Here is a 17,481-nt window from a genome sequence, read left to right as displayed (position 1 = left end):
TTTAGGGTCTTAACACACGACACATCTCTTTTTGTACGAATAACCTTTCAGATTGACCATTACTCTGTACTGATATGATTAATTCACGAAAACTTTTACCTAACGTCACAATCGCTGTTTTTTATACATTTTAGGAATCAAGACGATCATGCAAAATCTACAAAGTTAGTTAACAGATAAGTTTAAGTCAATTAATTATAAGTTTACACAGAGAACTTGATTTTTCCATTATCCATATATTTATTTACAAAAAATATTATCAGATGTACGTTACAAGTGCAAAAAAACGATTACGCAGTACCTACAATTATTTTTATTGATGAAATAACACATTACACGGTGTGGTTATGCAATTAACATCTTCGACATTTGTGTGGTGAAAAAAATAAAAATAAATACAAGGGCAAACAATTTTACACTCTTAAGATAAAGAATTATAAATAACAATGGATTGATAATGTGGTGATTTTTTATTTTTATTTTAAATAAGAATCGATCAATGGTGAAACATGAAAGAAGTATAGAAACCTTAAACTAAATTACGAGAAAATGTTTGATTAATTTGTACTTCCTTTTCTCGTTTGTTTTGGCCCCAGAATTTGTGTCATAAACAATTTCATAAAAAAAAAAAACTTCAAAACAGAAATTTCTAAAAAACTCTACCAGCTTTGTCCGCCGTCAAGATGTTATATTTTCGTTGACTACGAGGTAACTTTATGTGATAGATTTTGTAACATTTTTCAACATTTATAAACTTAAAGAATAGACAGCATTGTCGAGAGAAACGCTACTTCCGAGGTATTGTATCTCAAAGGTTATGTTTCTATCGACTCGCTAAAATAACTAAACATTCAAAAAAACCTATCAAACCAAGAAAATAAAACTTAATCATTAACAATAATTGAAAAAGCGCCTAAAATTCATTTTTATATTTCATTTATTTAATTAAGATTTCAATTACCGAATCTTCTATTGTATATCTCTATTAGAGATTATATTAAAATTAATTTTAAATCAAAGAAACGAATCGGATACGACTCGACTAATTCTAAAAAATCAATACAATACACGTACGGTCTCATACCGTACAAAGATCGTTATATTAGAATATTTATTTTCTCACGATATATTTAATGCAGTCTTCTCTATTACGGAACCCATACGGAACATATAAATAAGGGATTTTGTTAATTAAATTAATATTTGTTATGCTATTACAACCGAACAGGTTCCATCTCACATCGCACCGCGCCTGAACCACACTCAAAACGCCCACGTGCTTTTAAATTATATTATCTAACGTTAATTTTATTTTGATATGCACTTATTTATAGATTTTTACAATGGAATTTGTGCTGTACACTATTTTTCAGAGGGGATGGTGACGGGCGATGCGTGATTCGTACTTCCACATTAAGGTCATAAGTTAGCTTTGCACATCGGACACACAATTGAAACAATACTGCAATAGGATACATGTTAGCCTCATACCAACCATCCCTCTCGGGTCTATTTACAATGAAAATTAAAAAAGTAATAATGAAGCTTAAATAAGGTGAGGAAACGTTATAGTTATCAACTAAATATTTGGCAAACGACGGTTTTAAGAAAACGGACACATTTAGCGGCGATGGGACACAGCTTCGATAAATTCAATTTGTTGCAGCTATAATATATCAAATTTTATTCGATTTGAGTGTATCCCACCAAAATAAAATCGCAACAGATTCATCCTCGCAAACCGTATCCTCCCGCTAGTGACAAACAGTAATTAGAACTAGCTTTACAAGTAAATCGAAGGCCGCTAAGATATCACCATTCATTATATCGTAATATGTACAGAACGGGCGGCACCACCCAACCACCCAACCTCCCTTTGATTACCGGCTTGTCATGTAATGTAAGACGTATGTTTGACAAAATAAATTTAAGTCATATGATGCTATGTTACTCTACAGCAATTAGCGTTTTTACATACATACATTATAAAATGCTTGGTATCTAATTTTAAGTTAATTACAAATTTTGCTGTAGAATATCATAGCATCATACATTTATGTTGCTTAGTAACTTCATTTTATAGTTACTAAATCACACTTTTTTTTTTAAATATAAATTCAAATTAAAAGATTTAACAAATACTCAAGAAGTTTCATGTCTGTAATTGCTTCGAATTTTCATAACATTTCTATTGCAGATTCGATGTTATATATTGCATGTACACCATTTATTCATGGCCGATAAAAAAAAAAACATTCCTTTAAAATGTACAATTTAAGCGTACTTTTCTCGCGACTCGTTTGTGCAGTTTATTATCGGTTCAATGATGTAAGTTCAGCTCAGCTGCAACTACATCGTGACACCATGCCGTCACGTCACAGACACACGCGTCACTGAGGCCCTCGCACGGAGCTCACACGAACGTCACTAGAACTCGAAGTCGAAAAGTTCCGACAAACCCTCGTCGTGGTCGAGACAGAAGCCGTAGTCGTTCGCCGACATCGGCGGCTCCAGCGCCAGGAACGGTTCCAGCTCCAGCGGCTCTGGAATGCAGTTGTTAATCGTTAGTTATATGTAGTTGCATGTTGTTACTGTACAGATTATTTTTGCAAGTTATTTTAAAATCAAACATTACGATAACAGATATTTAACAAGATTTTATGTTTGTTTAACTAATCATTTAAAATAAACTACGAAATATTCAAATTCAGACATTGGTCCTGACCTACACGTTGAGCCTAAAATTAACTAATTTGTCTAAGAGACTTCATTTAATATCCGGCCGCTGAAAGAGAGATTTGTCTTGTCGTTTATGGACTATTAATAAACTATAAAAAATAAACAGTTGTCAAAACATTGTAGTTACACCGCAGATTTTAAACACTATTTTCTTATTTATTTAGGACTGGTTTTCGCTCGCGGCTTTGTCCGCGTGTAAATGCCCCCTGCATTAGGTAAAAAAGTAGTATTATCATATAAGTATAGATTAAATAAATGCAAATTTTTGACGACATTCGTCATAAATTGAAATTGAAAATTGGTTGATTAGATAAACAGTGCTGTGTCTTCCTCTTTCGAATGTGAAATCATTAATAACAGAACGAGATAAAACAGTGTTTAACTAAACAATCGCATAGCCATGTTTATAATAAGTAAGGCTATTAGTTTTCAATGATATTATTCGATATTTGAAAAATAAATTATTACTATATTTTTACCGTAAAATCCTTAGGAACGCATTGTCTCAGCGACCGGATATTATTCAAATCTAACTATTAAAAAGTAAGCCATTAAATTTTAATTGGTAAATAGTATGACAGTTTCGATATGATATCTAATACAAACATCTAACAAGACTCGAATAACAGTTAAACATTTTATTCGGAAGAAGCCTCACATCTTCGACGTCATTTTTAAACGAGTGCTATAATCCAGCCGATTTAATAAATTAATAAGCTGTAAGTCAATCTCGCAACGTCAATCAATGAGTAAAAACCTTAACATTACGCATAAATTACGCTGATCGAATATAAGTAGGTTCTACTGGAGATCAGATGGCATTAATGACGCAATTTAAATAATAAGCTGTAGAAACATACACTAATGTTAATGAACACCGGCTAATATACATCCTCAGACAACAATTATGTCAAGCAGTTTAAGCATCCATGATATAACTTATTTAATAAATAGAAGAAGATATTTTTTTTATAAATGTAATAAATCTGTATTAAAACTTCATACTACCCATTGCCCAGATATTTGACACATTTTTAAAAACAGCTAAACAGAATATGGTCCATATAAAGAATAAAATTTCAACATACCTTAAGTGAAACCTTAATACATTTATACCTTTATAATATTCAATATTAGTAATGAATGATTTAAATAATGATCAACTCGTTTTTATACAAGCTAAGCTTTGTTTTCCAAACCCTGATACTTTACGTACATATTGTTGTGCAAAAATGATCTTTTTATTTGTATAATTTAAAAATAATACAATATTCAATTAAATATAATAATTATGAAACTGTATATACCCTATTCCAATCGAAGAAGGAGCAAAGATAAACAAACCTTTATTTACATATTCCATGCGATTTAAGCAGCTCTCGATATGTATATGCATTCACTTTAATTTCAAATCTCAGCATTTTTTATTTTAAAGAATAGGAAGGCGGACGAGCATATGGCCACCTGATGCTAAGTGGTCACCAACGCTCTTAGACACTGGCATTGTAAGAAATGTCAACAACGCTTACATATCCAATGCGCCACCAACCTTGGGAACTAAGATTTAATGTCCCTTGTGCCTGTAATTACACAGGCTCACTCACCCTTCAAACCGGAACACAACAATATCAAGTACTGCTGTTTTGCGGTAGACTATCTGTTGAGTGGGTGGTTAACCTACCCAGACGAATCATACCAAAATTGTTTATTTGTCTTTACTCTTCTCATTGTTGGAATACGCTATATATTTGTTAAATCATTTTTATAACAAAATTGAATCGGAGCCGATACAACTTTGTACAGAATCAATGTTTTATAAGTCGATGATAGAGACTAATGTATATTCAAAAGTATTTTTGTTACCAAATGTAACTTTATTTGTAATTTACAATCGTTCTATCAATTAATTTATATAAAAAAACATGAGAAAGTAGACATTGAACGGCAAATCCATAAACGGTTAGAACTTAAAAAAAAACTGAAAGAACTGTACACATAAATTGAAACATCATAAAAGAAAGTTCCGCACACATAATACAAAGCGTTAATACAAAAAGCGTGAAGCGCCACGGTTAGAAAACGAGGGCGGTGTTACGATGCGTGTATTAGTAGATGGTGGTTAGTGACGGAGCCCTGAGCTGAATCCCATGGTGCTACACGACGGCACTGGAGCCCCGCGGGAAGCAACTCGGGGCCGCCGCCCTCCGACGATCCCGGCCCCCGACACTTCGCGCTTAACGATCTTCTACACTATCTTTACGTTAATAAACGAAAGCAGCCTCCTAATATTACATTATTATGTAATATACATATATTTCTTTATATTTGTATTAAGATATTTTAAATTAAATTTAGTAAAATAAGGGACTTGGATAAAAATCCTCATTTAATTAATGTCAAAATAAGAAACATTATCTACAATTTCTTCTTTTTTAATCAAAGTTCTATTTTTATACGAACAATTAACGACTAAAACAAAAGCATCGCGTTAATTTTAGCGTTTTCGCTTTACACAATCAATTCCCATTGACCAAACTATTACATATATTGTTTAATATTTGCTCTCCGGGTAATTTCGACTATTCTTGGCCCGGTGTGAAGTGTCAAAATATAGGCAGTGCTTTTTCAATATTTCCATAATACAAGAAAAAGTATGAAGCGTGCTATATATTAATTTTTTTTTATTGATTATTTGTTTATTTACAGAAAATGATCGAGGGCAAGACTTAAACACTCAGTTATTTTGAATTATAAATAAATACATATTAATGGACTTCCGTGGCCATTGATAATTCTATGTATTTCTGAATAATCCATTTAAAATCCACATTCAAGTTAGTTTATGAGACGTTTACAGAAAAAAATAGAAAATGGCACAGAGGTTCATAAACAGTTACGACAATGGAAAAAACTCTCAATGGAAAAAACATGAAATTTAATATACATGTTAGTAAAAGCATAATGAGGATGAATGACAATTAGAATCGAAAAGCATGCAACATAAAAATATTAATGTTAATATGCGATGTCCCGATATCCATGATCGACGGCGCGTCGTCTCCGCAGACGTACCGCGCCGTGTAGCTAGAACTCTGACTGTGATGTGACACTCACACATATCACAGTGCCGAGTGCTAGCCACAAGACGCGACCTCCCCTCTCCCCGCACGGCCAGTCGCCCCATGTACCCGCCCCTGCTGCGTTATTTTGGCGCTACACTCGTCTTCTGCTTCGTATTATGCATAAAGCGATATCATATACTAATTCATATTAAAAACAGTAAATCTGATTACTCCCTTAAATATAGTTACATTTTATTCGGATCATTTTAGTATAATTTTTTTCATAATATGTACATTTTTTTATCTAAGCCAGAAGTCTTTTGTCCAGTGTTTAGACATTAGCAATATACATTCTATGAATAGCAATTTATAAGGAAATAAAATGGCTGAAAAGTAATATTCGCCATAAGCTATCTACTCCACTTCATACAAGTATCGTAATGTAAGAGTAGAGCAGAGCGAGCGAGCAGATGCGAGTACCTGACTCCTGGTCCTCGGTCTGCAGCTGGAAGCGGCCGCCGCCCATGATGGGCGCGAAGTCGTCGCTGTCGGCGATGAGCGCGTTGCGCAGCCGGCCCCGCGCGCCGCCTGCGGACGTGGCCACGGCATTAGTCATATCCGAGGAAGGTACATTTCTCAACTATTCTATTTCTGTCCGTAATTTATCTCGTAAATAATATTTTTGCATACAAAACGTGTAACGACTTTTGAAACACATTTCTTAACAGTTATTAACTGATAATCATATATATTCATTTTCATTCTCGACAAAAACTAGGCAGGTGTGTGTGTGCAAATAGAACAGAGCATAACCTCATAGTCCGATTGAAGTAAAATCTAATATGACCGTGACCGTCATGTGTAATTTTTATTAGCTAAACCCGAGATTCAAATCCGGCACTGCATAATCTGCAACTGTATAAATAAGCCCTAGGGGCTCCATATGCAAAAAAAATAATATGTAATGGATGAACTGGCCCTACTGCGTATCCAACTACCAGAATAAATCATTAAACAGAGATATCGCAATACTCACTGCTGTCGGGTGTGGAGAGTAAAGGCGAGGAGGCGGCGGGGGCGGGGGCGGGCGAGGGCGCGGGCGCGGGCGAGGGCGCGGGCGCGGGGGCGGGCGCGGCCAGCGGCAGCGTGGGGTCGGTGACGCAGGGCGAGCGCACCACGAGGCTGCGCGACCACGACGACGACGACGACGCCGGCTCGCGCTTGATGGGTGTCCTACAATTACAGGTGTCGAACAAATGTTAAATCTGCCCATTTTCATTCACAGTAGCCCGTTTACCAGGTTATGTATTCTCTTTTTGACAGATAGAAAAAGCGATTTGCAGCAGATTACCTTTTCGATTTTCTAATATTGACATATTAATAAATAAGTAGTTAAGTTTATCGTCAGTTTGCTGATATAGCAGAATAAATAATGGCAACAAAATTAAAGAAAGACCAATTGAACAAAAAATAATTTATAGAAGACAAATGAGCAATCGGTCTCATGGTATGGATGCGAAGTTGATTCGTCGATATGCGCTGCCACTGTGAGAAATGAAACTGACACTGCCTCACCATTTAAACCGGAATAAAAAATAAAAATAAAATAACAAATAATAATAAATAAAATAACAAATATCGATATGATATGTATTTAAGTATATCAACTTTTTTCTTCTGCCTAGCGTTTTCCCGGCCTAGTAACGGCAGGATCCGCTTTCCTGCATCTATGCCTCCACTTTGCCCGATCTAAAGCATCCTCCTTAGTAAGATCGTGCTCTCTCATATCGTCCTTCACAACATCGAGCCAGCGCTTCTTGGGCCTGCCGCGGGTTTATCAACATATTATTAATAAGATACAAACTCACGTGAAGGCAGCAGTGATAGAACTGGAGGGCATGGACTGCAATTGTGCTATGAGCGGAGCCAGCAGAGCCTTGTTGTCTTCCAATAAGGGATCCGACGGTAATAGCCCTGATGCTACAAACAAATATATCATAAAAACCTCTGATACTACTATTACAATAAAAATATACTGGACATTTTTAATAATAACAGTCATAATAATATTTGAAATGAATAACACAATACTTTCTAGAACCAATGATATAACTTTCTTAAACATTCTATACTAAGCATTGTTAATTATTTTTAATTAGTATTTTTTAATATGAATGTATGGATAATGTTAAATATTTACTCAGTGATGAAAATAATATAATTAATTACAACTTACAGGGAGGAGGTGTTGGTGGTCTTTCTTTAGGACAGAGGTAAACTTCTATTTCTCCAGACATAGATTTCAAATGAATCATATACCCTTTCTCATCTGGATGTGGTACCTATAAATGTAAAAATAAAAAATTTTAATCAACAAAACAGAAGTATTACTTTGTAGACAATTTATAAATTTTTCGCCAGTCGCATTTAGGATTAAATAGTAAAACATATAACTTCATTTAGGACATAGTCACTATATTAATATATTTCAAAAAGTATCTTTAATTTGGCTTTTGCTATCAACATATTCTAATAACATATTTGACCATACATATTCTGTTTCAACCAAGTTTCGAACTCACAAATCACAATAGCAAAATCGCATATATAATTTTTTTTTATAGATTAGGAAAGCAGATGAGCATATGGGCCACCTGATGGTAAGTGGTCACCAACATCATCATCATCATCACCACCCTTTTCGCGTCCACTGCTGGACATAGGTCTCTTCAATGGCACGCCACTGAGCTCGATTTTTACATTTTGAGCTAACTGGCTGTGATACAACTTAGCATCCGAAAAGTATTCGTAAACAAGATAATTATAACATTTGACACGTCACTCCTTTTTTCATTTTTTACTAATGCTAAGGGTCCGTTCACACAGACCGGCTCGGAGAGGAGAGCAGATTTTTATCACGTTGGAAACAGTGTTTTGAGTGATTGTAGTAAAGTTTATTTTTGCATTTGCACCTTTTTTGTCATTAAAAATGCCTGAACGCGCTTCGTGTGAAGTAATAAAAGGAGCCGACCGGCTCCGCTTGCGTGCTCTTTCTCGCTCGCACCCGCTTTCAGATCTCTTCCAGCCGGTCGATGTGAAATAGTTGGCGGCTCCGCTCCGGCCAATTCCAAGCGTATACGACCCGGTCTGTGTGAAAAGAAAAAAGCAGGCCGATGCTCTCCGAGCCGGTCTGTGTGAACGGACCCTAAGAAAAAAGAGCGCACAGAAATATTCTGAAAAGTCCGGGAAGCGCGGTGCCGTACTCACACTGAGCCTCGTGTCCGGGGGCGCCTTGATGGGTATGACGGTTTGGTTCCGGAAGTCCCTGATGGAGCGCAGGTCGGCGTAGGTGATGTAGGCGCGCGCGCCGTGCTCGGCCGACAGCCGCGACAGCGCGTGCTCGGCCGCGCTCACGGCGCGCGCCACCCGCGCCTCGCGCCCGCCCAGCGCGCGCACCTCGCGCCGCAGCCGCCGCGCGCGCGCCTCCTCGCCCGCGCCGCCCGCGCCGCCCACGCCTGCGCCACCACATCATGTACTGGGACCGACCACTTAGCTGCTATTCTATACTCGAGCTGCCGTAGCCTTTTTCGGTTTTATGGGGCAGTAGTATTACGGGCTCGAGGAAAGTAGACGACTTAGTTTTTGATTTCCAGAACGGCAGCGTAACCGATTCGCTGGTCTGACTTCTATTTGATAAAATACATGATCTTTCTGACCCGAGAAATGAGAGTTTCCCTGGTGAAAGTCTAATCTTAACTTTGCTAAGGGAGAGTCGCGAAACGGCTTGGATCACAGAATATTTTAAAATAGTTTAGTCAGGCAACGGGCATACAAAATCAGTGGTAGCTTTTTATGTTTCATAATTACTCGACAAAAGTAATGTCGAATAACATAATTACGATTTGGGTAGATTACTGTCCGAGTTATCATGAATGCCTAATCGAGCTAATTCGCCGCGGTGTTGCGATTACACGTTAGCATCGCATTGCGAAGCGTGGAATGCTATATGTGAATATTCGACTAGTTACACTTATACCTGCATACTAACAGACACCGAAGAATCTGTTCATTCAGCCATAACCATTGTATTGAAAAATACCTATAGTTTTAGGTAAAATAGTAAGATTATTCTAGCTGTGTCGCAAAAATCTAGCATCTAAACGGAACAACTGAAATAATTAAGACGGAAACCTTTTGATAAACTCCTTAGCTTTGCTTTAGCATACTGCACTTATGTTCCAAGGAATGAGTCTAACTCCCATTGCAAAATAATTGATAATTAAACCACCGTATCCTGATATTCAATAAACTCATTACACGGATGCAAATAAAATATATTTTTTGTTTACATTTTCTGCAACGAGGTATTTTTATGGAAACGATTTTAGTACATAATCTTGTATCTGCTATGGTTGTATGATTTTTTTTATTTAAATATTTTCTATTGTCCTGATTTTTTGCTATGACACAACGAAATGTTAATTACAAGACTGCGTGTCGATACTTAATTTTTTTCTTATTATGTCTATGGGTTACTCACCCTTAAACAAAAAAAATGGTATACCACAATCATTCAGATATAAAAGACTCATAGACTGCTATTATTTTAACAAAGTAGAAAATTGCAAAAAAAACAGTTATTTATATATAGTTAGTTTTCAAAGCGCCATGGATTTATTTAATCAACAGATTACCTCGCTGGAGGTTATAAGTTTAAAAAATGTTATGAAATGACCTTAAAGGCAAAAAGTAAAAAAAAGATGGCAAACATTAAGTGCAAAGCAAGTGACTTGAGGTTAAATATCGATAAGTTAAAATTGCCGAGATGGCCCAGTGGTAAGAACGCGTGAATCTTAACCGATGATCGGGGTTCAAACCCGGGCAAGCACCACTGAATTTTCATGTGCTTTATTTTGTGATTATAATTCATCTCGTGCTTTACGGTGAAGGAAAACATCGTGAGGAAACCTGCATGTGTCTAATTTCACTGAAATTCTGCTACACGTGTATTCCACCAAACCGCATTGGAGCAGCGTGGTGGAATAAGCTCCAAACCTTCTCCTCAAAAAGAAGAGAAGAGGCCTTTAGCCCAGCAGTGGGACATTCACAGGCTGTTACGGTCAAGTTAAAATTGTATTGTGATAGAACTGATGAGAGAATAAAAAATGTTACATTTCGTAGGAGCAAAAGAAAATAAACACAAATTTTATATGACTGATAATCTCTGCCATATCTATTACTATTAAATACTTCTCGAAGTCGAACATCATTATTTGATTTGAAAAAAAAAATCATATGAAAAATATCATACATTTTATGTTCTCGGATTACGTTACCAAGTTAAATAACACGTAATCTAAGCCTCGCTAAGTCATTTCTGAAACGACCGAGGCGGAATAGTCTTATGCATACAATTTTGTGATGCTATCGCTAAATTAAACTGCATCAACAGTGAATCTTTGCCAAATATTAATGTTATAAAAAGTCTACTCACCACACTTCCATTGTATATTATTTTTCGATCTCTTCTCTAATATTCCTATACCCTCTAATACGTTTGTGATGTCATATATTCGTCGTTTCTGAACCGAGAGGTGCTCGGCCGCTATGTTAAGATCGAGAACACCATTGGGCGATGACTTGAGGAGTGCTACGAATTTTTTTGTTAATAGACCTAATGATGTGTCAAACCTGAAACAAAATAGAATCTAAATAAGCCAACCAAAATCTGTTCAATTTCGACACAATCATTTTTAAAATCGTCGAACAAAAACCCAACTCGGTATCAATTCCTTGGAAAAAATAATTTTTTTTAAAGCTGTTCCAAGTCAAGCTATCGTAACAATGAAATCCAAAAGGGTTAGACATACCTACGGAGTTTATATACATTTATCGGTACTCATTCTTAATACAGACAAGTATAAGAATTAATCGAGACGATTACAGATTAAAAAAAAAATTACCTGTATCGAAAGTTTTGTACCTGGAACGTTCGGTGTATTTTTTCATAGAACTGGACGGGCGACTATAGGGAGTAAGGACTTTGACGCGTTTCTGCTTCGGCGTCTTGAAGTCAGCTTTCATGGGCACCACGTGACCCTGGCTGCCTGAACTGCTCTCGCTCAGGTTCAGTCTTCTTTTCACCGCCTATTTGTATACTTTTTCATAAATATTTTGAGCGTTATCTTATTTTGTTAGCGTTCAAAGTTAATATGACATCAATATTCGAATACCTTAACGACCGTGTCATTGTTAGATTGTATGCAATTACAAAAGCCGATTATCAACTTTTTAAGAATGTTCTTAAGTATTTAACAGAATTTTCACTTTCAAAACCAATTTAATGAATCGTTTTATTTGTTGTATATTAAAATGATGATTTTAGAATGACCTTTACGTCAAAATATTTTCGCTTATAAAACGGCATTATAATGTAAGGTCTTATATATTATAAATAAAGATAATTAAATGTAAAAAAAAAAAACGGGAGGATAGTAGAACTATTCGCAACGTATCTCATAGGTAATGGCCACTTGTACATACAGCCGTGTAAAAAATATTTCTAATGTTGAGATTAAAAACGTGCACAAGTTCACTCCTCTGTTCCGATGATGGTGCTTCAGATATGCTACAATGTTTATACAGTATTTATTTTAAGGCATGCGTTAAGATATTAAAGCATCGAGTTTATTAATCGAATAATATATATTGGCATGTTATAAAAAATCCAGTGAACAATGACTATGAGACGCGTCTCAACGCTTAATTCGTAATGTCATTAAACTTAGCCGAGAGCGTTGTAATAGGAATTGTTCTATCTATTATAGCCACAAAGAAACGTGATAGATCTCACGACTTACTCTTAAAACCAAGTACGTCATCTTTAATTCAACTATCCTTCATTGCCTGAATGGAACTATCTTCGCACTTCTCGGCGAAAAAAAACACACTTCACTAGTTAAACATTATTATACACAAACATTATAACTAAAACTACAAATAATTTCAACTATAATTGAAAAAAAAATTCACTTATGTCTAAACCACATTATGCGAAATAATCTCATAACGCAGACATATAAACGAACGAAGCATTTTCAATAAGCTGATGCAACTAATACAAAGTGAAGCAGTGTGGGGCCAAAGCCCCCTTTAAGGAAGTGTGTGGGGAGGGTACCCGTACCTACACAATACACGACATAAATTAGAAACGACACAAAAGGCACCGGGCTCTCGGAAGGGACTCTAGCGAAAGAATGCCAATTTCTTATCTCAAAAATTGTTGTTATTATTAACAGCTAGCAGAGATAGCTATTGTTAATCTACCCAAGTTGCGGGCCGCGATTTTTTTAATTGTTCGCCATCAACTAAATCTGGGCAGATGTGCCTCTAAGCTTGACGTCTTAAATAAAGTATCATTCGACACCCTTGCATTCAAATTTCGCCCGAATTATTCACATAATCAATTTAACCCCTCCTTTATTCTAATAGTTAATTCGTATATATATAGAATATAAAGCCCCAAAGGATCGACTGTTTTTTGATTGAGGTGGTTTAAGAGAACTAAAAAGTTTTCCTTTAGTAAGCAAAAAAATATAAGCTCCATGTTAATTTAAACACCGTTTAAATTAAAATCGAAGAACATATATATCAAAACATTTGAAGGCATTTACATTACATTAATATTTACATTTGAAGGGCGTTGTGTCGTTAGACCACGATAAGGACAATGACGGTTACGTTGCGCAATATAGGAGCGCAGGAAGTACCTGGCCACGTGACCCCATGGTGTTGCGACCACATGGCGTATGTGCGGTGTACGGGGACTGCGGGAGATCGGCCACTCGCGACAATGTTACTGGTACCATATGTGCGACTAACACTACAAGTGTTACCATCTATTTTAGGCTTAGTTACATAAAAAGACAAGTTTAAGGTTAGGTTAAATTCCCAGCTGATTTTCTGAGGAATTTAATTTTTTTTTTCTAACTACGCAGAAAGTCAGTCGGGCACATTGCCATGTACTGTTTGACGAAAGGGAACCTCTGCAGTCACAGCTAGGCCGGTAATTATTCAACACATTGCCAAAAGTATCATACGAAATGGGAAGCTAATTACGACCGGACACTAATGAATAATTCAAGTGGGAAGGACTCACTGCCACTGCTCGTCACTGGCCAGTAGAATAGACGTAATAAACATTAGGATTATTAGAGGAAACATTAATTTTGGCTTTACTTAGAAACATATTAACATACCACCATACAAAAAAAAAATCTTAAGCAATTACTATTAACAATGTCATTATTTGTTGAATCATTTAACTGAGAACAACATAAACCGTAAATAATACCAAAGTATTCATAAAAGTTTCAGAAGCATCATTTATTAGAAATCAGATAAACTTTAGGCACCTACTAAATTTCGACACTATAGCCAAGGTCTCGCCACTCGAAGGTTTTATCACCAAAAGTCGTATAAATTGGCTTTATTACTTCATCAACATTACATATTGGTACATAATGTAAATTTATACTCATCTATTTATAAATCACCATATTTATACGAAACATGTCCCCAAACAAATATCTCAATTCTAATATCTAACTCAATTATATTTGAATTATTATTATTTTGTTAATTTTTATTTCAAACTTATTTAATCATTCTTCATAATATTATGGTTTAGTTATACTCTGAAAGTCAAAGATAAGATTATATATATTATATTAGATAGGCCAAAAACAATTAGCATATAATCAAAGAGTACATGTTTTATTTACTGATGATGATACTATATATCAAAATTATATTAATAACTAAGTTTAACTGATTAAAATTCAATAATTCCAATAACAAGAACACATTGAATAATCTATAAGAAGAAATCTATTAAATCCAAATAATTATTAATGGTATAATTTCTTATATTATTGTTTCCATTTAACAGAATTTCTTATGTTGTATTTTTGAAAGATAATGCACCATCAATTTTATATAAAACTCACTATTTCACAAAAGCATTTAATTATAAAAATGTAATCAACGATTTGAATATAAAATTTATCAATACTGATAAATCTTAGGTAAATTAAATTTTATTTTTTTTTCATTTATTTATATTTCAGCCCTAATAAATAATTAATAAATGCTATCATAGATACTACTCTTAAATTTAAAGATTAATATAACAAGTTAAGATGACATGAACAAACTTAAGACTTACATCAAAGTTCAATGGCCCTATGTAAAAAAGGTCTTTGACCCCACCTGGGTCTATCCCCAAAATCCTAAAACGTTTTACTGTATTCATATTATTCTTTATACAGATTATATTATTATACAAATACAAAAAAACTTTTAATAATATACTTTATGTTTATATTTAAAAAAAAATCCTTGATATTTAAAGAACCTTTCAATATTTCTCAATGATAAATTAAATTGATATTTACTATGTTAAAGAAAATTAAAAAATGTATTAATATGAGACTTTTCAAAGATTTACACTCAAAGATGCCATGTGCTATCCGTTACACATCATTGAACAAGTATATGTATCATTAAAACATGATCTTTCATGACTGTTGTATAAAACATGAATTGGCTATTTTCTACTGAAAGAGAATAAATAACCTCAATAACAATCAGAGGTATATTTTAGCAAAATGTTTGATTGTTCCCTCAAATTACATAAAACATAAAGTTCCTTATAGAATTTAGAAAGTAATTGACAGCAAGTATTTTCATGTTATGATCAGTCGTTTTAAATAGAAGATTTATCTTCTGAAAGAATGGAATTCACTTTTTATGAAATGGTTATAAAACTTTTTTTTAAATTAATTACCAAAATATATAGACATGCAATGATAAATATTTATTATAAAACATTGACATAAGATGGTCTGGTTTGACTTTAAAAGATATATTATAGTAACATGAACTCGTTGAATAGTTATTCAAATTGTTAAAATCTACTTTGATTTTTATAAGTTGATCAGCTGATTGTAAAACGTATGGTTTTAGAATAAATCTTATTAGTGCAAAGTTAATTTAAATGCCCTTTATACATATAAAAATCCTAATACCTATTAGAAGCAATATTGAAACCTCTGTATCTATATAACTTACTTCTGAAGTCTTCGGCGGTGCGGTGGGCGCCTCCCGCCGAATCTGGTGTTGAGGCGTGGCACCGTACCCATGGTCGAGCAGGTGGTAGCTGATGGGCTGGCTGGGGCTGTCATCTAAGAGTGTTGTGTGCGACGGAGATGCTCCGACGCGTACGACCACCTCAGCTTCGCCCTCCGCCGGCCCTCGCTTCACCCCCCTCGGCATCGCTGTTAATTAAATTTTTCTCATAGAAATCAATACGCATGTTATTAATTTTTATTGTGAGAGTTCGTAATCATTACAATTTAATTAGTGAAGAGGTTAGGGGCGCCGCGCGCGCGGAAATCACAAGTAAGAAGCCTCCGAAGCGGAGTGGGTCGATAGGGATTGTAATACGTTTTATGTAATTCTAAAAGCCTCCCAATATTGCATACATGTCCAATTTGCTTACGTCACTTTATAAACGACATTTTTCTCAAAAATATCGTAGGTATAGCGGTAATTCTTGGTCATAACCGCTTTTCAAACTATGCTGTTAACATACATATGATTTTACTATAATTACCCAATAAGAAATTAATATACTTACGAAAGGTGTAAGCGAACGATATCCAAATACAGAACCATAAAACGACATTTAATGTTTTCGACGCAAACGCTACATTATCGAGTACTCAAAATAAAATGTCCGCCGCTTTGTTGGTCTCGAGTGAACTCGTGGACATCGAGACGCTCGATAACTTTCAATTAAACGACACAATCTACTGAACACATATTAAATTATACACTGGATACTTCACTCATAATATAAAATAATAAAATAATCCTAGTCCACATTTTATATCTAGATAAAAATGCAGAGCAATGTAACGACGACAGGAAGCTTTTCAGAACATCTGGCTTGCAAGCAACGTAGCAGTGGCGCGAACTACGCGCGCAGGCGCGAAGCGGCCGTACAAACCAAGCAACCCCTAGCGACGCCGTTCTCTAAATTCCTCCCCTCGTTTGAGAAGCCATAAAAAATATAACGAATTTTTGAATTTTCGTTCGGCGACCGGTTTTATGCAGAGAAACGCGGTGCACTGCGTTAAGTCCAGGCGAAGCCAATACTAATGTTTAAATATTATGATGTGATTACTTCATATGTTTAGTTAAATAAGAAAACTTAAACAATTTATTTTTATATTAACCTAATGGATAAACTATTTTAAGTATTTGTATAGTAATCAAGGGAAAGTAAACAAATTATTAGTGTTATTAAAATGTAAAACATTAGAAGTAATTAAGTAACTTAATATTATTAAATTTAAAATTGAATTTGGAATATATCTTTACACTTACTTACAGAACATTTATTAAAATTAAACTAATATTTTAATAAAGAGTTCCAAAGATGTTGATGTGATATATATAAATAGAATATATCGGTATTAACAACATTTACGAGCAATACCTACAAGCATCTCAGACATTTTATTACGCACAAGAACCCCTTACTATTATTTTTATAAATAATAACACGTCGAAAATATGACTTAAATTAATAACAATTAGTGAAAAATTATTTTTT

General features: G+C 34.8%; 1 protein-coding gene across 1 annotated transcript; it reads right to left on the bottom strand.

The window, feature by feature from the left end:
- Positions 1–2,395: 2,395 nt before the first annotated feature.
- Positions 2,396–16,971, bottom strand: LOC126776068 (transcription factor E2F2). The gene is made up of 10 exons (XM_050498341.1): positions 16,501–16,971; positions 15,933–16,138; positions 11,785–11,948; positions 11,296–11,492; positions 9,069–9,316; positions 8,038–8,143; positions 7,670–7,781; positions 6,838–7,034; positions 6,282–6,389; positions 2,396–2,543 (listed from the first exon to the last, which is right to left on the bottom strand). The coding sequence occupies exons 2-10, from the start codon at positions 16,134–16,136 to the stop codon at positions 2,428–2,430; spliced, it is 1,452 nt and encodes a 483-aa protein (XP_050354298.1). The 5' UTR covers positions 16,137–16,138; positions 16,501–16,971; the 3' UTR covers positions 2,396–2,427.
- Positions 16,972–17,481: the final 510 nt, after the last annotated feature.

This window comes from Nymphalis io, chromosome 2 (genome assembly GCF_905147045.1).
Source record: "Nymphalis io chromosome 2, ilAglIoxx1.1, whole genome shotgun sequence".
NCBI lineage: Eukaryota > Metazoa > Arthropoda > Insecta > Lepidoptera > Nymphalidae > Nymphalis > Nymphalis io.
This window is presented reverse-complemented; position numbering and strand designations above follow the sequence as displayed.